This window comes from Elgaria multicarinata, chromosome 4 (assembly GCF_023053635.1).
Source record: "Elgaria multicarinata webbii isolate HBS135686 ecotype San Diego chromosome 4, rElgMul1.1.pri, whole genome shotgun sequence".
NCBI lineage: Eukaryota > Metazoa > Chordata > Lepidosauria > Squamata > Anguidae > Elgaria > Elgaria multicarinata.
In genome coordinates, this window is record NC_086174.1 from 23,521,027 (window position 1) to 23,544,939 (window position 23,913).

Genomic DNA, 23,913 nt, shown 5'->3' on the forward strand with positions numbered 1-23,913 from the left:
AGTGCAGGGCATAGCAGGCCAACAAAATGAGCATCAATCTGATCCACTTGCCACCAGCAGTGAAAGCTGAACATCTGTGCATATGAGATAGCGGCTGTCAAAATATGCTGCGGGGTGGGGGCTAGCTTTCCGTCGTAGGGATGGGAATGGGTAGTGTCACTAGCAACACCATGTGAGATGCTTTGACGAAGCAAAGTGGCAAGGCAGGATTCTGGTGCCGGTGGCGCCAGAGGCACTCGGAGCAATTTGGCGCGTTTCGGCAAGGTGTGGTTTACTGCTGCTGCAAACCCGTCTCTTTGCTCCTTTCCTCATTGCACTAGAGTGAAGGCCCCGTTTCTACACAGAACCACCATCAGGAATCAAGATTTGTTTACATGGGTCTAAAAACCCTGAGATATTGTTTGTTTTATTTATAAAATTAACTTATTTTCCGAGGAGTTGTTTTAGGTCTCACTGATATGTTTAATGATATGGTTCTTATCTAAGAAGGAGGAATACATTTGTATCTTGCCTTTCTCTCAAGGACCTCAAGGCAGAATATTTATTTATTTATTTATTTATTTATTTATTTATTTATTTATTACATTTTTATACCGCCCAATAGCCAAAGCTCTCTGGGCGGTTCACAAAAATTAAAACCACAATAAAACACCCAACAGGTTAAAAACCAGATGTTCTCTCCCTGCCCACCCACCCATTTTCTCCTCACAACAAACCTGTGAGGTAGGTTAGGCTGAGAGACCATCACTGTCCCACAGTTGCCCAGCGAGCTTCATGGTTGAGTGGGGACTAGAACCGGTGACTTCCAACTTCTAATCCAACATTCCACCACTACACCATGCAGGCTCTCAATTTCTGGACTAATGATTTTTGTGATAATGTGGCCCATGGCACTCGCCAAGGTCACGCATGCCAGTGGCTATTTTGAACATTCAAGCCATGACTATGGCTTGTATTGTCCAAACTCGGGCGGGGGTGGTTTGTGCAAGGATTAAACAACCCTCACATAACCCGAAAGCAGGCCATGGGTTCTGGAATGGTTGTTGCAGAACTAACTTTTTGCAAGATTCACTTGCAATGAGTCCTGCTGGCATTACTACCTGGTTGCAGCTCACTTGGAAAAAAAGGGGGGGATTTATTTTCTCTCCAGGGGTCAATTCGTATGCAGGTGCGTTAGTGGTGGAGAATTGGGCAAGAGTTCTGGTCTAGACGTACCATTACAGATCTGCCTGACATTTGGGAGTGACTTCAGATCAGCTCCAGCATGTCTTAAAGCTTGCAACAGCTATAGTGTAGCCTGGCTTCCCCTAACCTGATATGTCAGATTTCAACTCCCAACATCCCCAGTAAGGGATGATTGGGGTTGTAGTCCAACACATCTGGAGGACACCAGGTTAGGGAAGGCTGTTTTAGCCCTCGCTGATAACCATTACCAGCAATAATTTGTACATTGATCTGCGGAATGGGACAGTAACTAAAGGACAATCCTGCTTTCCAGGAGTGGCACTGATGGTCCCTTTTCAACTGTAGGATTCTGCATCTGCTATTGTACAAACATGCCTCAGTTGCAGCGATTATTATTTCCCAGGCTCTGGTTCTTGTAGACTTGGCTGGTTACATGACACTGCCTCTTCCTCATTTCCAAGTGGTATAAGGCAACATAGCTCCTCCACATGCTGGCTGCTTAGTAGTTTCTACAAATTTCAGGTCTCTGACTCAGGCACCTATATATAGATTTAGGCAGGAGTCCTGGACCCACTTACATGGTTGTAAATCCTACTCACCTCTATAAGATTTACAAGCATTTCAGTGGGTGCAGAACTACAACCTTACATGCCTAAGGGCGCAATCCTATGCATGCTTAGAGAAAGAAAAAAGTCCTATCACTCCCAACATACCTCAGCCAGCATTACTTGCTTGGAAATGCTGGAAGTTATATGACTTTTTTTCTCTTTAAACTTGCATAGGATTTTTAGGGAGGGGGGCATTCCTTAAAAACAAAGAATGTGCAAAGATGACCTTTAATCTCAAATCACTGCTCTCATTAGGGCAGTTTTGCAAATAAGTTTAGACAAGATACTAGTTCACAATAATGTTTATTCTCTTGCCTGCCTACATATACCTGTGTTAGTCATTTCAGGCCTTAAAAGATTGTGTATGGTTTTTTTTGTGGTGGTGGGCAGCTTCTCTGCTTGATCACTAGAGCAGGATGGGAACATGTGGCCTTCCAGCTGTTAAATGCCACCTTAGGTTCCTTGGAAGAAAAATGGTGGGATATCAATGCAATAAATTATCATCCTCATCCTTCGCCATTGGTTATACTGGTTGGGGCTGTTGGGAGTTGGAGTCCAGCCACATCTAGAGGGCAGCACATTCCCCACCCTTAACCTAGAGGCAGGACCGGTTCCAGGCTTTTGAGACTCAAGAGGAGACCCACCCTTTGGCTGCGGCTGACTGCTGGGCTGGCCAGCCTGAGCCTCGCCCATTCTCTCCTCCACTCCGAACACAGTGCGACTAAACATCCCAGAGTGCAGGACACGGAATAATGGGCTCAAGTCACAGGAAGCCAGATGTTGGACATCAGGAAAAATCTCCTGACTGTTAGAGCAGTACGACAATGGAACCAGTTACCTAGGGAGGTTGTGGGCTCTCCCACCCTACAGGCCTTCAAGAGGTAGCTGGACAAGCAACAGTCAGGGATGCTTTAGGGCAGATTCCTGCATTGAGCAGGGTGTTGGACTCGATGGCCTTGTAGGCCCCTTCCAACTCTACTATTCTATGATTCTTTGATCCTCCTTGCTGCAGCAGAGCTGAGTTGGATAATGTGGACCTGACTCATTCACTCTCCCTTCCCAGTTGCCTTCTCCTCCTCCCCACTGCACTATATTAAGGTTGTTTCGATGGGTCTGGGGCTGCTCCTCTCTCCTCCCTGGCTGCCTAGATCACTGGCCAGGCTTCTGTGGGGCCAGGAAGCGTTGTGTTGTTGGTTGGAACATGGGAAGGCTGCTGGAGAGTGGCTGGCTTGCTAGTGGTCATGCTGCTCCTCCCCAGCATCAACCCCTTGAGAAGTTCTATGGCTCCTTTGAAGACCACCCCAGGCCTTGGGCGCCCCTATGGCAGTTAGGGAAGCCGCTCGTTCCTGGGGCTCCTACCTCTTCCCACCAGTGGTAGCAGCAGTGTCAATGGCGCCACTGATGGTTGCATGAGCTGCGTCCTCTTTTACAGAGAACACAGTTCTCTACTTGGAGGGCTCCTTCAGCTGCGTCCTCCGAAGGGCTGTCCTGCCCAATTCCAGTTAAAAAGATCAAGAACGGTCTCCATCAACAGTGAGCACCTGGATTGCCAGAGGAACAGGCAGGCAGATGGGTTGCCAACGCAGCCTTCTACACTATGGTGAGATCTACAGTATTTGTTTGAATTGTAATAATAATTCCTGAATTTTCATCTATACATATAAATTCACCTACACAAATTTGATGCAAACCCGTCTTTTCTTTTTGGTGATTCATAAGTGACCACCACCAGTTCAGGACAACTCGTTCGGGGCAACTAGCTGGACTTAGCAGGGGCAGATGGTTTGCATTCGTTGATGAGAAAAACAGGCTGCCACACTCCCTCTGTAGTGGCAGTCTGGTGGTTACAAGGGCAACAGAGCAACCAGGAGCTTTATAGTCCCCTAGCCTTGTGCATGAGTCTGAACATGTGCAAAAAGTTCTACGAAACATGGCCGCGCTCAGTGCTGGCAGTTGGGCCATGTGCCTCAAGGGCTGCCTGGCTAGGCTGAGCGCGAATGCTCGGCTTGCCTTGGAAGAGATCCTTACTTGCAACAGGCAACATAATTCATAATATAATTCAAATGTGCTTATTGTCATGTTTTTAATCATCATTAGGTCCCTCTATGAGGGCTAGCAACTTTAAAAAATAAAGCAAGCCAGGGTAGCAAGAATCAGGGAGAAGCATGAGACTCGTGTAGTCCTCTTATTGCCCCTGCTTCCAAGGCAGGTGAGAATTTGAGTCTGGTGAAATGTTTAGGCAGGCATAAACCACAATCCTAGCAAGGAATCCCTGCTTGTCCCTCCTGAAGGTTGCATAGAACACTGTACTGTGTGTTCCTTTTAATATTTGTATTGGCTCTCACTAATGGATTACTTCAGGTGACTGTAGCTCTTCTTATATTTTAAAGCGTCAGCGTGGCAAAAATAAACACAAATGAATGAGTAAAAAAACCACCCTCAGTATATCACCAAGGACACACTGACTGTGTTATGTCGTGTGGCAGGATTTTTTTTTTTATTCCACGGTGGGTTATTTTGCGAAAATAATCCATACAAATAACCAACAATGTGCAGAGTGTGTTACTTAAATCATTGTTGGTTAGTGTCGTGTGGCAGTCTCAGTTGGTTATTTTTGTCAGCTACAGAGTCGCTAGGCAAGAGCGGTCAAAATGGTGGCTGCTGCTCTAGTTGACCCAGAAGAACTCTATTCCAAGTTCAGCCTAGCAACTGATTGCATGCATTCCCCGAACCTGCCTTAAACTTTCCAATGGCAGTCAGGCAACTCTCAAACACGGGTTTTCCCATTGGAATTACTGCAGCGCAAGGGCTGGCAAGATATATATTTTTAGCAGCAAGGGATGATGGGATACAAGCAGGAGGACTGAGGGGAGGAGGGAGGGAGGGCTGGGGATGAGTTAGTCAACGCACCATGGATTAATAACCCACTCACAATTGCTTATAATCCATTCATGGTTGGGTACTTCTCTGATCGTATGGGAAGTACTCACAAAATAACCAACTGTGAATTGACTATTAACCCACTGTTGATTATCATGGTGTCCGATCGGGGCCACTGACTAATTTGTGGCTTGCTGTTTATTCGTTCAGTCGCTTCCGACTCTTCGTGACTTCATGGACCAGCCCACGCCAGAGCTTTCTGTCGGCCGTCACCACCCCAAGCTCCTCCAAGTTTGAGTCCGTCACCTCCAGAATATCATCCATCCATCTTGCCCTTGGTTGGCCCCTCTTCCTTTTGCCTTCCACTTTCCCTAGCATCAGCGTCTTCTCCAGGGTATATCTCCAGGCTATATTTCTTTAAATGGTGACTGGGGGTGGGTGGGGGCGCTCTCACATGATAGAATGCTCCTTCAGGCAAAACTATACTCAGAAAACTAGCCTATCAGGGAGAAGGGTTTAATCTAACCTTTCCTCTGATATCCTTTCCCTGATTTGTCCATGGGAGAGTCCCAGCAATGCAATCTGAAGTGGTACAGCCCAGACAACAGGATCACCACTGCAAAGAAACTAAGGCTTTCTCTGCTGTGGCACCCCGGCTGTGGAATGAGCTCCCCAGAGAGGTTCGCTTGATGCCTACAGTGTACTCGTTTCGTCGCCAGCTGAAGACCTTTTTATTTTCTCAGCATTTTAACACTTAATTTAACATAAATTTAAACTTTGCTGTTTTAATTCTATATTTTAACCTATATCAATTTTTGCTGTGTGGTTTTAATCCTGGTTGTGCTTTTTATATTGTATTTTGTATTCATGTTTTTAAATTGTGGGTTGTTTTTATGCTTTTCATGGTTTTAATTTTTGTGAACCGCCCAGAGAGCTTCGGCTATTGGGCGGTATAAAAATGTAATAAATAAATAAATAGTGCAATTCCATTTTAAGGAAAAACCTACCTCTGCTGTGAAGCATTATACAGCGTCTGCCACTGGTGCAACATTTGTCTACAGGTCACTAAAGCCTCTTCAGGTCCTTTATGCACCAATTCGATCTTCACTTTGGTGAAGAGTAAACTGAAAGATAAAAAAGAAAGAAAGAGAAAATAAAATAAATGACTGGTTTCAGAGGCAAATCTTTTATAATAGGTAGCATTTCCGTTTAGAGATGGATGAAGCCTATGGGTTTACTGTCACCCTAGGTCCATCTAAGTCTCCCAAGTTTTCAGGTGGTCAGAGCTGCCAGGATTGTAGCCAAACCAGGGCCTCTGAGAAACAAGACAGAGGTATCAGCATGCTTGGACCACCAAGGTTTGTAGAAGAAAAAATCCCATGGCTGCAGCCCCCCAAAGAAACACCCCAATGAGGACTAAGCATGCTTATTGTCCACAGAGTGTTCACTGTCCATTTTCACAGGGTTGCAGAGAACGCGGGGAGGGCAGTAGGAAGAAATAGGCCCTTTCTACACCTAAGGATTATCCCAGGAAAATGGAGGGATCGTCCCTGCCTGCTCCCGGGATCCCCTGTGCGTCATTTGGCGGTACAGGGACGATCCCGGGACGATCCCGGGGGGAAAGGCAAGCCATAGAGTATATTGGGAAAGGGCATGACTAGTTGGCTGTCTGGCTGGCTAGAACTCGGAACAGAGCTCCAACTGTCCCCATAGACTCTAATTTCTCTCTGTGTGTGTTTCTCTGCACTTCAGCATGGTTACATATGGCCAGAAGGATGTACACAGTTGTGCTAAAGAGCCATAGAGATGACAGTAAGGAAGGCTTAAAGGCATTATCTTGATGCCGCATTCCTCTATCTACTACACCTAGGCAAGTCACCTGTTCCTTATTTTTTTAACACTTTATTGAAAGGGTAGACTCCAAGGCTACATTATCACTAGCATAAATGACATTGCCCTAGCATAAACTATTTCTAGAACAATACCAACAACACTTGCTGGTGTGACAGGTTTCCCTGGAGAATTTATCACGCCAGCAAGTGCTGTTGGTATTGTACAAGTCAAGAGATAGTTTATACTAACGTAGTGTCATTTGTATTAGTGGTAGTGCAGCATTGGACACTGCCCAAAATGTTTATAAACTGCCCTTCATTATGACATCACAGGGCAGTGTGCAGAATTCATTAAAACAATAATTTAAAACAACACAAGCCCTAATAAAAACAGTCACAATAAAAACAGGAAATCTACGAAGTATTGAAAACCACAAAATGCCAGGTGAAACAGGTAAAGATTTAACAGGTGCCAAAACATAATCAGGGCTGGGGAAGAGAATTTCAATTTCAATCCTTACTCCACCAACAGCTGAAATAAACTCGGAAGAAATCAGATTCCAGCAAACACCCCATCTTCAAAATGCCCAGAAATGTTGTGTCTCTAATCCATGGATTGCAAGAGGTCTTAAGCGCCTGTTAACTTTCTCTGAATTGGAACCCATGGATACACTCCTGTCCTGAGCCATTAAAACCATTGGCTCATTTAAAAGCAATGAATTAGAGAGAAGATACCCTAAATAGGCAAATGCATGGGGAGGCCTCTTCCTCTCATTATAATGGTAATGTGTTTACATTCGCCTTGGGAAAGCTTTGTTGGGTGAGCATGCAATGTTTGAAGATATTCAGCAATTCTCTTTCAAGAGTTGAGAATAATTTATTGCACTGTTTACCAATTCAATACCTTATTTTAACACCCACATAGGAAGTTGGAAATACGAACAAAGAAACGGAAGGTATGATAAATGCTTTATGGGCCTCTTTCAACATTACATTTTATTGACATGCTTTTGAACTGCGAGTTATATATCACTGTAGGTCTGAAAGGGGGCTGTGTTTATTTTGGTGACAAGGCGTGAGTTGGGGAAAATACAGTTGCATTAAACACACCTCAATCCCACAATAAAATGATACACTAATAGCATTCCCTACCCACCAAAACAACTTGGCTGGATCTACACTATTGCTTTAAAGCGCTTTATAACAGTTTTATAGCGCTTTAAAGCAGTTAAAGCGCTTTATAACTGTTATAAAGCGCTTTAAAGCAGTAGTGTAGATCCGGCCCTTGTTGAGGCTTTCAAAGCATATATTACAAATCAAATTAAGGGGGGAAATATACCATATAGAAATTCTAATAGTGAATTAATAATATCATTAGAATTAAAATTAAAAGAATGATTGATTGCTACTAGAATTTTAGTTGCCAGAAACTGGAAAAATAATGTTTTCCACTTCTTGAAAGAATGGATGTGTAAAGTTTGGAAGATTGTAGAGATGACTAAGCTATTTGAGTGTGTTCATTTAAGAGATAGTAGACGAAGGATTTCCTGTTTTTCCAATGTCCTTTTATTGTCTTTCTGAGGGCTAGATACAACTTGGATATTGACAGATATAGATGTTTTTCCTTGTTATAGTCTGATCAAGAGGTGAAGTTTACCAGTTTTTGACAAACTGTTTAATTGTTTGTCTTTTTCACATATTCAATCACATACCAGCTATCCGTTTAGAATAATACCTTGCAGTAATGTTAGATAATGCAGATGCTTGCTTTTTGTATGAATTCTCGAGCCTTTTACAAAAAAGAACTATTCAAGATTTTAATTGTTTCCAGCAGCACCGGAGCTTGCCTCCTGTTCTTTTTCCATCAGGAGATGCCATCTCAAGGTGCGTGGAACGCCTTTAAGTGGCTGTTCCTGCAGGAGCAGCTCCTTCTTCACTGGAAAAGAGGGAGCTGCTCTAGTGAGTGTATGTGGGGGTGGGGTGTTTGTATGAATGAATGGGGAGAGAGTGGGGTGGCTCCACTCATTGCAAAGGGGTGGCCCCTGACATGCTTCCAAGGAATCATAGAATCATAGAATAGCAGAGTTGGAAGGGGCCTACAAGGCCATCAAGTCCAACCCCCTGCTCAATGCAGGAATCCACCCTAAAGCATCCCTGACAGATGGTTGTCCAGCTGCCTCTTGAAGGCCTCTAGTGTGGGAGAGCCCACAACTTCCCTAGGTAACTGATTCCACCGTCGCACTGCTCTAACAGTCAGGAAGTTTTTCCTGATGTCCAGCCGGAATCTGGCTTCCTTTAACTTGAGCCCATTATTCCGTGTCCTGCACTCTGGGAGGAGTGCAGGACACAGAGTCCATGTGGCCCCTGGGTGAAAACATTCACCCACTCCTGTGCTAGCAAAATGCAGCATCAACAGAAAGCTTTTACAAGTGATGTAAAGTAAGGACATTAGTCAAGGGAGGGGTTGCCAAACACTCCTGATATTCTGTTTTTGACGTTCCTGCAGGGGGAAAGCACCGGGGGAGTCTGCCATCTTAAAAGCCAGGCCTGGCACTCACCGCCGCACTCCCCCCAGCATGACCATTGCTTTCTCTCACCCTCCTTGGACTGGATTTCCAATTTACACTGAGGCTCAAAATGTCAGCCCAGGAAAAGTCAACAGGAAAATCTGATCAACAGCTTGATAATTTTTATCTGCCTGTTTAAGATGAGAGAAAAGATCATCAGCTGGTTTGTTCCCAAACCCGGTGCACATCATAGTTTCGATGAGACAGGAGTTATTTACTTTTTTGTCATGGTTTGAGTTCTCGTGTGGCACAGAGTGGTAAGCGGCAGTTACTGCAGCCGAAACTCTCCCCACGGCCTGAGTTCAATCCCAGCGGAAGCTGGTTCTCAGGCAGCTGGCTCAGGTCGACTCAGCCTTCCCTCCTTCCAAGGTCGGTAAAATGAGTACCCAGCTAGCTGGGGGAAAGGTAACTGCAACTGGGGAAGGCAATGGCAAACCACCCCACTACAAAGTCTGCCAAGAAAACATCAGCGAAAGCAGGCGTCCCTCTAGGAGTCAGCAATGACTTAAGTGCTTGCACGAGAGGTTCCTTTCCTTTCCTGAGTTCTAATAACTAAAGCTCAAATTTTGAGCATATATTCAGCAATCAGACAGCCCACTAGTTAGGATTCTTTGACCCAAAGCAGCAGCACTCTCTTGCAAGAGGAATCTTGTGAACCTTCCCTCTCCTCCTCTTTCTCCTTTTCCCACTGCCTCCAACTTCACTGCACCCTAGACTGCGCAGATGCAGACTGAGACCACCTGTTCCTCTTGCCTGCAAGCCCAATAAATAGCCAGACCTCCATCCCTCATTACCCTCACTTTTCTGGAGAACCCGGCCTCTTGTGGCTCACAAGCTCAGCTACTAGCCTCCTTCCCTGGCCATTCCCCATATCCATTTCCCTCCCTCTCCTCTTTGCTGCCAAGACTCCCCACCCCCATTGCACTAAACCATTGCTTTTAATGTGTTGGCCATAATAATTAGAACTGGTACTTTGTATGAACAAAATTTAACCCAACGCCTATTGCCTTAGTCTGATCTTTTGCATGTATGTTATAATTCCTCTCAACAAATTACTCCTGGCTTAAAGCAAATGTGTCTGCAATCTCCAAAGCCCTTTAACTCCTTAATATATTAAGCTCCGGGGTGCTCATTACGCAATGTTAAAAGATCTCTTCAAGCTGCATATCTGAAAGTGCACAATCAGGTATATATCTTTGCAAAAAGCAGTATCTGCTGACAAAGGCCTTGGGTGGAATTCTGATGAAACCAAGGGGCTGTCTATATGCGCTGAAAGTCCTGGGGTGGCTGTGCGGTGACGCTGCGTTGATTATACGATGCAGCAGCCATTGTGGGGCTTTCCAGCAAAGCCAGAAAAGTCAGAGACGGTGCATCTGCTGTCTATCCTTGCTCCAGAGTCATGGCAAAGGTGTAGCCGAGTGGATGGCAACCCCTGATTGGTCAACGTCCACCTGGGCAGAGGGCGGGCCCAGCTGCTAGAAACCCCATGCTTTGGCTCCTGCGTCAGGATGAGCCGCCACCCCGATGCAGCAAAAGTGTGAGGTTTTGCTTATTGCGGTGGCAACCCCCCGCTGCACAGACAGCCCCCAAGTCTCTAGCTGCATTGCAGGATGTAGAGTGAGAAGCAGGATTGGTTCTAAATGCCATTGGGGGAGGGGGGAACAAACCCTCCTACACAGCTGTGCTTAAAATGTAATGTATTTAAGGCACAGACAGCCCTCTGTCAGATTACATCTGGTTACTTGAAAGATTGCCTCTTTCCACTCATGTCTTCCCATGACAGCGTCCTTCTACCAGATTAAAAAAATTGTCAGTCAATAGTAGAAGATTGGCTGGATGTAGGAGACAGAACTTTTACAGGAAATGGATCCTCCTCCTACCTATCAGAATGGCCAAAGATTGTAAGCTCAGAGTGCCTTTAACAGGATATAAACTCCCAAGGCATTAAGAAGTCAAATTGGTCAGAAGACACATTTTATTTATAAATAGCTCTTTTCGACATTCACAAGCAACACTGTAGTATCTTCTAGATGTTCTAGATGCTCCCGCATCACTTCAAGTATGTTCAAATGACCCAATCATATAAGTGGGAGTCAATTCCATAGTAATCATATGTACGATTAGCCCCCCACTGATGTGGCTGAGTCATGTTTAAATGTACCATGTGGGAGATGCTCATTGATAAGTGCTCCTGTCTGGCCATGCAAAGATCTAAAAAGGACCTGCCTGTAAGCAGAGCTATATGTACTCTGCTCTTAACAAACAAACAAACAAACAAACAAGAGTTAAAAATCATATCCCTGGAAGTTGAGATGTCAGGAACCCCCACAGTTTTACAGCCAGGAACCCCTTGATTCATAGGCTGGTGTTGCAACATTGGTGAGCTACATGGGCAATCCAATGAGCGGTTTCCAAGGTGCTTAAGTACTCCTGGGGTCTGGAATGGCTCCACCCACCCTGTCCATCCATTGGTTCCCTCATGACCTAGAAGGAGTATAAGGGTTTCTAGGTCAGGAATGGAACTTTGCCTAGGCAACAGTAGAACCCACTGGGCCTTACTCTCACTCTCAGCTTGCCTACAGCCCAGCACAGACATGCAATCTCAGCGCCAAGGAAAGCTGAATCCTGCAACTTGCATAAATTAAGGAAACAGCTATTTTTGCTTGCTTTTCATAACTGTATTCTATACTTCTTAGTCATGGGTTGAAGCAAGGAGCTATATATGGCCCTGAGCCCATCCTCTGAAGACTGGAAAACGTTTTCACACTTTTGAGATTTCACAATGCATTCACAGCCAACACAAGTTGTGTTCAGGCACTCAGCTCAGTCATTGAATTGCCATGAATAGGGGGAGGGAAGGAGGTTCTGTTCCTCGCCCTGCTTATGCTCATTGAAAGCCTGAAGGTCTCCCTCCATGAGATCAGAAACTGTGCCACTGGTTGGATTCCTGACTGCATGCGTAGGAGCTCTTCTCAGGTGCGCAATAAACACATGTAGGGAAAAGGGTAGAGTCTTCAATGTTCTCCCATGTGTGTTCATTAAGAACATAAGAAGAGCCATGCTGGATCAGCCCAAGGGTCCATCTAGACTAGCACTGTGTTCACCCAGTGACTAAACCAGCTGCCATCCAGGAGCCCACAAGCAGGATACGAGTGCAACAGCACCCTCTCACCCATATTCCCCAGCAATTGGTGTACACAGATTTACTGCCTCTGATACTGGAGGTTGCACTTAGCTATCAGGACTAGTAGCCATTGATAGCCTTCTCCTCCAGGAATTTATCCAACTCCCCTTTTAAAGCCATCTATCACCAATTCAATGAAATGAACGCCACCAGCTGGATGCCTGAATGGGACTACATTTTCACACGTGACTTCATAGCTCTGAGAGATACAGACTGCAGATAGTCAGCATGATCGATTTAGACCAAGGAAACTGAAGGCTCATCTACACCTAGAGCCCTTTCGAGAGGAGGGGAGAGATGATCACAAAGTTTTCTGGCTTCAGCGATTGTCCCTCACAGGGCACATGCCAGTGAGTTTGCCTGCAATTTAAGGAGAGCTGTTCTGGAGCGATTTTTTTTTTAACAACTCCTGAGTCTTGCGCAAGAGCAGAGTTGCGATCCTGTGCGAAGATGAGTTTTTTAAACACACACACATGCGGCTGAAAGACCCCGAGACCCATCCAGAACATGTCGACAATGCTCTCCCCCTCACCCCCGATACCCATGGGCTCGCTCCTCACAGCTGGTTGCCTGTTCGCTGAGCCCCGCTACTCACGAGGAACAGCAACAGCTTTGCGAAGGGAGGGCACACCAGCTGAGCACCTCAGGGTTTTTGCGAGGGGGGGGAGAACGGGACAAAAGCTGTCATCAATATCTTGGGAAAACTGAGGGGTCATCCCCACGTCACTGCAGGATCAACTGTGCATCATGTGGTGCAGCAGGGACGACCTCGATACTATTCTGGAATAAACGCTGGTGTGGATTAGGCCTGAGGTTCAAATCTCTGCTTGGTTCCGAACGTCATTAGCTAACCATGGGCCACTTACTCTCTCTTTTTTTCCTTAACATCCATTTAATTGCATTCAATCAATGTCCTTACCCCTGTACTCCAAGGACAATATTTAGTATAAACCCATTTAAAATGAAGGGTTGCCAAGATCTGCATGCAGAAAATAAAAATGTCCTGGTTTCAAATTGCCATGGTACTATTCCAGGATTCCTCATTGTTTTTGCCTTGTATACGTGTGAACAATATGCTACTGGTGGGACCCTGCAATGAATGGGTATTGTCCCCATTCACCTGTAGCATTCTTAGGATTGAAGGACTTCCCTGTTTCCTGAGTAGTTTGAAACGGAGGCCACAGCTAGACCTAAGGTTTATCCTGGGATCATCCAGGGTTCACCCCTGCCTGAGCACTGGATCCCCTGTGTGTCACCTAGAACAGGTTTGACCTCTGGACGATCCAGGGATAAACCTTAGGTCTAGCTATGGCCAGAGAAGGCATCAGCCAGTTTTTGCAATAGATACTCAGAAAAAGACAAGTGGGTGTGTAAGAGGATGGTGGTGGTGGTGGTGGTGGTGGTGGTGGTGGTGGTGGTGGTGATGATGATGATGATGATGATGATGATGATGATGATAATAATAATAATAATAATAATAATAATAATAATACATTTATTTATTACCTGCCTCTCTTTGGATTGAGGCAGGGAACAACATTAGTACAAGAATCAACATATCTTAAAAATTCTTGATTTCACATTCATCTGGGTAGGCCTGCCGGAAAAGGCTAGTCTTCAAAGCTGTCTTAAATAATGGGTGGAAATATTTTTGCAGAGGAATGTGATAATAAAGTTTCAAAGGCTTGTTCATTAACTGAATGGATTGCTTAAGAGTCAAATAAGTCAGTTGTTTTAGTTTTAATTCTGATATATTTGTAAGCGGTTTTACTAATGGAAATGCCTTTATATTAGGGTGAGTTCTTTCCACATACTAGCAAGAGGCTGCAAAAATAAAAATGTATATTTAATATATATTTTTTTAAAATGATCATGTTTGTAACTGAAAGGAACTTTGAATGCAGTTGTTAAAATTAATTGCTGCAACTTTGTATGTATTTCTAATCTTTAAAATGCTTTTCAATAATATTAATAACGTTTTATAAAGAAATTTTATTTGCTTTTGAAATGTTTATAACGTTTTACAATGAAATTTTATTTGCAGCCTCTGAGGAAAGAAATATCATTCCGAATTACATTGGGCTTATTAAAGCATTTTCTCTTCTGCGTTTGAACTTTTTAAAGCTATACAAAATTCATGCATTTATTAACATTTCATTGTACTAGTTATTCATCTATAGGATGGATGGATGGATAGATAGATAGATAGATAGATAGATAGATAAAGATATATAATTGGGTTGCATGTTAACCATAAGGCTTAAGAGCAAACCAAACTGCAATTCTTATTTTGAATGAAAAGGAGTCTTGGTTGGCTGTGGAGTTCCAGGAGTGAAGGAGACAGCCAAACTCTTTCTCCTCTAGCCATTTCCCCACCAATAATCACCCTCATTTTGCCTCTTCTACATGAGGGAAAAGAAATGGGAGGTGGGTAATTTTGAATATAGAAATTGGGAAAGAGTTAATCACCTCTTTTCTCTTGCCACTCCTCCGTTCGTGATTGCAAATGTTCTGATGCTGCTTTTTTATTATTAAAAACAGGGAAGTTGGGCAATCATTACACATACTTACAACGCACCATGTAGTTTACCCTAGATGGCATTTCTAACACAGCTATTGATGTACCGTTTGGAAATTTACGCCCCTGATTTTGCGCCCCTGACTTAAGTACAGGAGCCTCATCTTCTACTACATGGGGTCATCCCCTGGAAATCCCTCCCTAAATACATTCTCAATAAATATTGCTAAAGGACGCTGTGTTATTTTCTTAGCAATCTATTAAAACTAATGTTGACTCTCACCTTCGTACATAGGTTTCTTTGGAGGCGAGATGGTTTCAATGGGGCGAGCTGAAAATGATTTTCACCTTAATGAGAGGTTTTTGGAAGCACTTCAGAGCCATTTCAAGCTCTCTTTAAAAGCTATACATTAGACAGGATGTGACATAGACATACCCGCTCCTTACATCGTGTTTGCTGAAAGAATTGTTAAGTATATGAAAAGAAATACTTGCTTAGTCATTAAAATTGTGTGTGTATGGCTATCTCAGGGTTAAACAGAGAAAGTCTATCTGTGGGCAATTACCTTGAGATAGAGGCTCTTCTGGGAACCTTGCCAAGATTCTAAGTTAGCCTCATCACAGCTGTATGTAATGTAGATAAGAATTGTGTAAGATATGTATATAGTTTCTCACTTGTGTAAAATGGTACTGATCGCTGCTCTCTGATCACTGCTCTACGATCACTGCTCTCTGTGTATGCCTCAGTGTGCTGATCTGAACTGATCTGAATTGGACTGCATAGAAGCCTGAAGGAAATAAACCAGCTCTGCTGTGTAAGACCTGCATGATGTGTGTTTGTTTCTGAGCACAAACAGAGTTCCAGAAGGAGAAAAGTTCTGGCACAATAACCCAACAAAGGTTATGGGCCCAGTCCAGTCCAGCCTAGACCAGCTTACGCCAGCCTAATCCAGGCAGAAGAACCAGAACTTGGTGGGAACGGTGCAGTATCAGAACCAGGAGTCTGCTAAAACAGAAAACTGTTGATGAAGGAAGACATCAAGCTAAAGCCAGTGCTGCAAAGTGAGGAAAAATCTCAGTCGGCTGACTCTGAGGAGGACTCTGAGCAGGAGGACGGTGAGATACCAATTCCTAAAGCAGAGGGAATGGCAGGAGCTAATATGTCTGGTTTGCATCAATTGTTAGAAAAGCTGAATGACTCTAACTATGCATTATGGTCTTACAAAATGCAAATGTATCTGATTCAGGCTGAACTGTGGTATGTAGTCACAGAGGATCCACCAGATAGAGCAGATCCACAGAATGCTAAATGGTTTAAGGACGATGCAAAAGCAATGGCAGTTATTGCATTAGCTGTGGAAGACTCTCAAATTTCCTTCATTCAGTTTTTGAATACATCAAAAGAGTGCTGGAATGCACTACAAGCTGTATATCAAAGAGAAACAGCGGGCAGTAAAGTAATTCTAACCCGGAAACTGTATGGAATGAAGCTGAAACCAGGGGAGTCTATGTCAAACCATTTGAAAAGCATGAGAGAAATCTTCAATCAACTCAGGGCACGAGGGATGGAGTTTACAACTATACACCAAGTCTATGTGATTTTGTCAAGTCTTGATTCATCGTACGACGCGGTTGTCACCATGATGGAAAGTCAAGAGGAGAAAAATTTAACCCTCGAGTATGTAGCTGGAAAACTACTGGAAACCTATGAAAGAAGACAAGCTTCAAAACAACAGAGCTTTAAACATCCTGTGGCTGAATTTCAACAAAGCCATAAATCTTCTGACGTGGTGGCTGCATTAAAGGCAAAGAAATGCTTTAACTGTGGTTCCACAGGACACTTAAGGCGGGATTGCAACAACAAGAAGAAAAAGCTGTTGACAGCAAAGTGGAGAGAAGAGAACAACATGAATGAAGCTGAATCAACAAAGAAGTGTCTTCTAGCAAGAGTCAAAGAGACAATGAATCCTTGGTTTTTGGACTCTGGGGCTTCAATAAGTATGGCAAAAGACAAACTTTCATTTGTAACATTGGAAACTTCTACTTCAAAGCAAAAGTGTGTTACCCTTGCAAATGGAACAAAAATCCAGATTTGTGGTGTGGGTAATGTATATTTTGATTGTCTGGGAGTTGAACTACAAAGTGTTTTATATGTACCAGAACTAGAAACAAACCTTCTAAGTGTGTTTCAGTTAACAGAAATGGGGTATGAGGTTTGTTTTACTGAAGAAAATTGTACTATAAAACAGGGAAACAAGGTGTGTGTGCAGGGAATAATGAAAGAATCTTTGTATGTGATTAATACTTGTACAGAAAATGAAGTTGTAGCCAGCAAAGTCACAACAAAAACAATAGCCAATTGCAAACCACACCAAGAGTGTATCCATTTAACTCATAAAAGGTTTGGTCATGCTAACTATGAAACAATTTCTAAGATTTCAGAATTGTGTGAAGGGGTGAAAATCAAACCATGTTCTAACTATGTAGAATGTAATGTATGCAGTGAAACCAAGTGTCATAAGTCAAACATTCCAAAACATAGTGAGAGAACAACAAAAAGAATTTTTGAATTAATTCATGCAGATCTTGCAGGTCCTTTTGAGACAAGTCAAGGAGGAAACAGATTTTTCTTGTCTATTGTTGATGATTACAGTAGATTTGGATTTGTGTATGTGTTAAAACAGAAGAGTGAAACTTTTGGAAAGTTTAAAGCCTTTGTTAAGTGGAGTAAAAATAGATTTAAAGAACCTATAGCTAATCTAAGAACGGACCGGGGAGGTGAATTTCTCAGCAACCAATTTAAAAAATTCCTCAGTGATGAGGGTATACAACATGACCTTACTGCTCCATATTCACCATTTCAAAATGGAGTTGCAGAAAGGAAAAACAGAACCTTGCAGAACATGTTAAGAGCTCTATTGAAAGAGTCAGGATTGTCTAACCTATTCTGGGCAGAAGCTTTGTCCACCTCAAATTATTTGTTAAACAGGCTTTACCACTCTGTACATGAAAAAACTCCATATGAAATGTTTTACAAAAGAAAACCTAGAGTGTCACATATAAGGGTTTTTGGAAGTAAATGTTTTGCTCATGTTCAGAAAGAAAACAGACCAGGAAAGCTAGCTCAAAGAGGTTTGGAATGTAAACTGTTGGGATATGATACACAAACAAAAGGCTATCGTTTGTGGTCTCCATATCACAAAAGTGTAATTGTGAGCAGAGATGTAGTTTTTCATGAACAAATGCAGGAAACAAAACAGTATGTAAGTTTGCCTGTAGAACAGAAAGCTGTAGAAACAGAAGAAATTCCTGAACAATCTCAGCAAGAGAGGGAGGGGGAAGAAACTGTAGAGGAGGAAACTATGCCTGTAACTATGCCAAGACGATCAGAAAGGGAACGCAAAGCTCCAATTCGTTACTCAGATGAATACCAAAGCAAACAGGTTTCTCATAGAGCTTTACTAATAGCCTATGAACCTACTTCATTTGAGGAAATTCAGGAAATGGAACCTACAGAAGCTCAGGGCTGGCATGAAGCAATGTCAGAGGAAATCAGAGCAATGGAAAAAAATGAAACGTGGGAGCTAGTACCTTTACCTGAAGGTCGTAAAGCCATTACCTGTAAATGGGTATTCAAAGTAAAACAAAATGAGAAAGGACAGGTGGAACGTTACAGAGCAAGATTGGTAGCAAGAGGATTTGCTCAAAAATATCTAATAGATTTTGAAGAAGTTTATGCACCTACAACAAAATACTCAAGTGTAAAACTTTTGTTAAAAATTGCAGCAGAAAAACAATTGAATGTATTTCATTTTGACATCAAAACAGCTTTCTTATATGGAGATTTAACAGAGGAAATTTACATGACTCAACCAAAAGGTTTTGTTAAAAATCCAGGGTTAGTTTGTAAATTGAAAAAATCCATATATGGTTTGAGGCAAGCAGCAAGGTGTTGGAATAAGAAACTGGACAATGTATTGATCAAAATGGGTTTTAAACAAAGCAAAGCTGATCATTGTTTGTACACAAAACAGGATGGTTCAAATGTAGTGTATTTGCTGATTTATGTAGATGATTTGTTACTGGTTTTTAATGAAGAAGAACAGAAAAACACATTTGTAAACCAGCTGCAAAGACATTTTGAGTTAAAAGACCTTGGTTCAGTGAAAAGTTATTTGGGAATGCAAATTTCAAAAGATTCTAACACAGGGTCATTTCTGATTGAACAAAGTGGCAAAATTAAAAAATTGCTGGAAGAACACAGCATGGAGAATTGTAAAATTGTTGCCACTCCTATGGTCACTGATTTTCAAAATCAGACAGACAGTACTGAAATGGAAGACATACAGAAATATCAGAGTGTGATTGGAAGTTTACTTTATCTAGCAAACCTAAGTAGACCAGATATTACATTTGCTGTAAATCTTTTAAGCAGAAAAATGACAAAACCTTCTGTAATTGATTGGACAGCTGTAAAACGTGTATTGAGATATTTAAAAGGTACAATCAATTACAAATTGGAAATATCTACACACAAAGATGGAAATTTCTGTGTTTATGCAGATGCTGACTGGGCTAACGCAATTGACAGAAAGTCTACCAGTGGAGCAGCATTCTTTTACAATCGATCTTTGATTGATTGGTATACAAGAAAACAAAATTGTGTAGCAACCTCTAGTGCAGAAGCAGAATATATCAGTTTATCTCTGGCTTGTAATGAGATTGAGTGGTATAAACAATTATTTGCTGATCTAAGGTTGGAAATTGAGACACCAGTAACCATATTTGAGGATAATCAGGCATGTATTAGTATGGCTACATCTGAAAAGTGTAAACCAAGAACTAAACATGTGGATGTTCGTTATTCTCATGTGAAAGATATAATTCAGAAGGGCTGGATTAAGCTTGAATATTGTCCATCTGAAATGATGTTGGCTGATTTATTCACAAAACCAGTATCAATGGTAAAACACAAAGAGATGCTTTTAAAGCTGGGTCTCAGATTGTAACACAATTTAAACAACATGCGCAAGAGGAGGACTGTTAAGTATATGAAAAGAAATACTTGCTTAGTCATTAAAATTGTGTGTGTATGGCTATCTCAGGGTTAAACAGAGAAAGTCTATCTGTGGGCAATTACCTTGAGATAGAGGCTCTTCTGGGAACCTTGCCAAGATTCTAAGTTAGCCTCATCACAGCTGTATGTAATGTAGATAAGAATTGTGTAAGATATGTATATAGTTTCTCACTTGTGTAAAATGGTACTGATCGCTGCTCTCTGATCACTGCTCTACGATCACTGCTCTCTGTGTATGCCTCAGTGTGCTGATCTGAACTGATCTGAATTGGACTGCATAGAAGCCTGAAGGAAATAAACCAGCTCTGCTGTGTAAGACCTGCATGATGTGTGTTTGTTTCTGAGCACAAACAGAGTTCCAGAAGGAGAAAAGTTCTGGCACAATAACCCAACAAGAATCCCAACTTTATAGTCCCACATAAGAAACTGTTCATTTCATGAATGGCCTGAACGACCGAATGAACGCACAAGGGCAACTTTGTGGGGATAAAGCCAGTAGCGACACCTAGCAGGACCGTTTACTGAGAACCTGTGGAGTTTGGTTGTTTTCCCTCCCGTCCTTGATTATAAAGGCAACCTGCCAGAAGCTTCAATGGAGGCCTGGATCTAGTCTAACAGAAAGGCCAGTCATTAAGCCCAATGACTTCTTCAGGGAGGAGACTCATTGGGTTGACTGGAGAAAAAAGGTAATTCAGCATTATGAATCATTCATATATCCGTACTGCAGGTTTCAGTAAGTTACAAGTGAGACCTGCAACAAAATGCTGTAGTGTATCCTCCCTCCTAAACGGAGTGTCCCTATTCACAGTTTCTAGCAGCCTTTATTATTATTATTATTATTATTATTATTATTATTATTATTAATTTATTTATATAGCACCATCAATGTACATGGTGCTGTACAGAGTAAAACAGTAAATAGCAAGACTCTGCCGCATAGGCTTACATTCTAATAAAATCATAATAAAACAATAAGGAGGGGAAGAGAATGCAAACAGGCACAGGGTAGGGTAAGCAGGCACAGGGTAGGGTAAAACTACATGCCAAGCAGGGGTTTCACTGGTCCCTCACCCTCCTCTCCACCAGTTCCGTTTTTTCTTTTCTAACTAGTGTAAAGCCCATGGCCACCATGGCCATTAGTAGTCCTGCTGCTTTCTTGTTTTTCTGCCCTTCAGCACAGAGGGGCTCATGAATAATGCAAATTTGCTCATGCATAGTGAATCCACCCTTGCAGATGGATCCGCTCTCTCCCTCCTGTGCCCCGATTCGCCACCTCCGTCCCCTCCCTGCTGGCGGTGGCAGCCTAACTGTGTGGTTGCACCCAGGGTCCTCCATTGTGCTGCACTGATTGGCTGAGCAAGGCTGTCCATCATCCCGCTGGCAGAGGGGATGACATGCCTGTTTGCATAGAGGAAATTAATTGCTATTAAAACTTGAGCTTTGATTTTCTTTTTCAAACTTTCAAAATTTTCTGCACACCTACACTGTCCAAGCTTCAGTTTAAAATAAGAATGAGCAATATCGGTCTGGTAGATCTCAAGTAATAATCTTTACACTACCATATTCTTAAATGAGATTGTCACTCTATTTTCCATGCCTACTGAGGATGCCCAGTCCTCATTGAACTATTATGGGTGGGAGGAATTGCCCCTCTAGTGTTACTTAAAGAGATTTTTTTTTGAACTTTGGCAAACCTGGGTTTTCCCCAAGCATCCTGATACGTCCCCCTTTTTCTTGGTGGCTCCATTTTAGCTAACACCACAATAAGGAGTGTTATTATTTATTTACAAAACAACTGCTCTGGTTTTCTGTGCAGCCCCCTAGCTCTGCCACTTGAATTTGCTGTGCTGGCAAAACAAGACAAAACAAAACAACCACAACCCTGACAATCTTGTTGTAAAACGAGGGAAGGAGCGTGTGCCTTGTTTTAAAACGAAATCACACTATCGCAAACATGATTTTGTTTAAAAACGGGGGGCACACATTCCTCATGGGCCTTGTTTTACTTCAAGATCAGTAGATTTTTTTGCCACTGTGCCGCTGAATTTCAGCTGTAAATGTTGCCACGGGTAGCAGGGCAAATTGCCCCCTGGAGGTTGCACAACCCTCATCTACAAGATTTCTGAACTGCCCAATGATCTCAGGGCAGTTACAATAATCAAAATACTAAGCATTAGATGCTATGCATTTATGTCGGAGATTGGTGCATGTTCATTTTTATAAGCCAGAAAGGGCTTATTTCAAAACATGCACAGAAGATAATGGATTAGCCCAATAGTAAAACTCTTCCTGATGGCCAACTTTGAACCACTATTTTCAAATAGGGAGAGGGCCTTTTTGGCAGTGGCTTCACGTTTTGGAATAGAGATCCAGATGTTCCTATGGCCTCATCATCGCAAGTCTTCAAATGGAAGTTAAAGACCTATTTGTTCCAATTTTCTTCTTCTTGATAAGTATATTTTGCTATTGTTAAATGATCACATAATGATATTTGCCGAGTCAAATGTTGATACCTATTTCTACGGTTGTTTTGCTGCTGTTTTATTACTACTAATCATTATTTATATCATTTTGTGATGTTTTCTGGTGGCTTTTATTATGATTTTATATTTAATTTATATAATTTATAGGAGGTAAAGGCTTGGCCCTAAAAGGTGGCATTTTTTTAAAAAAACTAAATGAATAGCCTTATACAACAATCCAAAAGCGTTTTAATACTCTTAAATGTTCAAAATTCACTGGGTAACAAAGAGTTTTCTGTGCACTTTCTTCTGTCAGAATGGCTTCACACATTACATAGCAAACACATTTAGGATGTTGACGTACATATCACAAAAAAAAGGAAATGCATCAGCAATAGAGGAAATTAATTTGTATAATATTTGCAGATGCTAATTTATATGTATAAATGCAAATTCAGAATTAATCAAAATAATTGAAATAGAAATATGATATATCTCACTATCGTGAAGAAGACTGACCAAGTGACCTATGTGTCTGCTCAATCTGCAGTCCAGGTGCTAACTTTTGATGGGTAACTTCAAGGCCTCTGCTCTCCCTTCTTAGGATTCTTTGACTTTAAACCAGACTTGACCTGGGCAGATCATCCAATATAGGACACCTTCAAAGAGAGGACTGCCCTCTGTAAAACAGGACACTGCCCCCCTACGTTGCCATGGGTACTCTGGTGCCACAATGACACTCCCTTCAGCAAAGTACGGATGGCAGATCTGCATCCCTAAAGACCCCATGTACACATGTCTGTCTGTCATGTCTATTTGTCGAAGAACATCACCTCATTTAGTGGAAGCGGGCAGAAATACTCTTGCTGGCAGGGGCTTGTGGGGTGGGGTACTGGTTAGGCCTCATCTAGAGTATTGCATCCAATTCTGGGCACCACACTTCAAGAAGGACGCAGACAAGCTGGAGCTTGTTCAGAGGAGGGCAACCAGGATGATCATGAGTTTGGAAACAAAGCCCTATGAGAAGAGACTGAAACAACTGGGCACGTTTAGCCTGGAGAAGAGAGGATTGAGGGGAGACATGATAGCACTCTTCAAATACTTAAAAGGTTGTCACACAGAGGAGGGCCAGGATCTCTTCTCGATCATCCCAGAGTGCAAGACACAGAATAATGGGCTCAAGTTACAGGAACCCAGATTCTGGCTGGGCATCAGGAAAAACTTCTTGACTGTTAGAGCAGTACGGCAATGAAACCAGTTGCCTAGGGAGGTTGTGGACTCTCCCACACTAGAGGCATTCAAGAGGCAGCTGGACAACCATCTGTCAGGGATGCTTTGGGGTGGATTCCTGCATTTAGTAGAGGGTTGGACTCAATGGCCTTATAGGACCCTTCCAGCTCTACTATTCTATGATTCTATTCTTCATACTCCTGAAGAGATATGCATGAGGGATGGAGAGAAGAAATGCAGAAAGCCTGCAAGGAAAGAGAAATGGAAACAAGGCAGGGAGGGACAGATTTTTTGAAATGGAGGCAGTAATTCAAAATGGCAGGGGATGGATCATCCACTTAGATAGCCAGAACACTAGGCACAACTGCCC

At 42.6% G+C, this 23,913-nt stretch overlaps 2 protein-coding genes across 2 annotated transcripts in view; both read right to left on the reverse strand.

The window, feature by feature from the left end:
- The window catches only part of TTC7A (tetratricopeptide repeat domain 7A), a 210,114-nt gene that overhangs the window by 73,212 nt on the left and 112,989 nt on the right, over nucleotides 1–23,913 (reverse strand). Inside the window, exon 16 of the mRNA XM_063123964.1 lies at nucleotides 5,681–5,797. Within this exon, the coding sequence (XP_062980034.1) occupies nucleotides 5,681–5,797 (117 nt within the window). The remainder of the gene's footprint in view (nucleotides 1–5,680; nucleotides 5,798–23,913) is intronic.
- The window catches only part of SOCS5 (suppressor of cytokine signaling 5), a 243,245-nt gene continuing 231,979 nt past the window's right edge, over nucleotides 12,648–23,913 (reverse strand). Inside the window, exon 3 of the mRNA XM_063123968.1 lies at nucleotides 12,648–12,662. The gene's annotated coding sequence lies outside the window, so the exon portion shown is untranslated. The remainder of the gene's footprint in view (nucleotides 12,663–23,913) is intronic.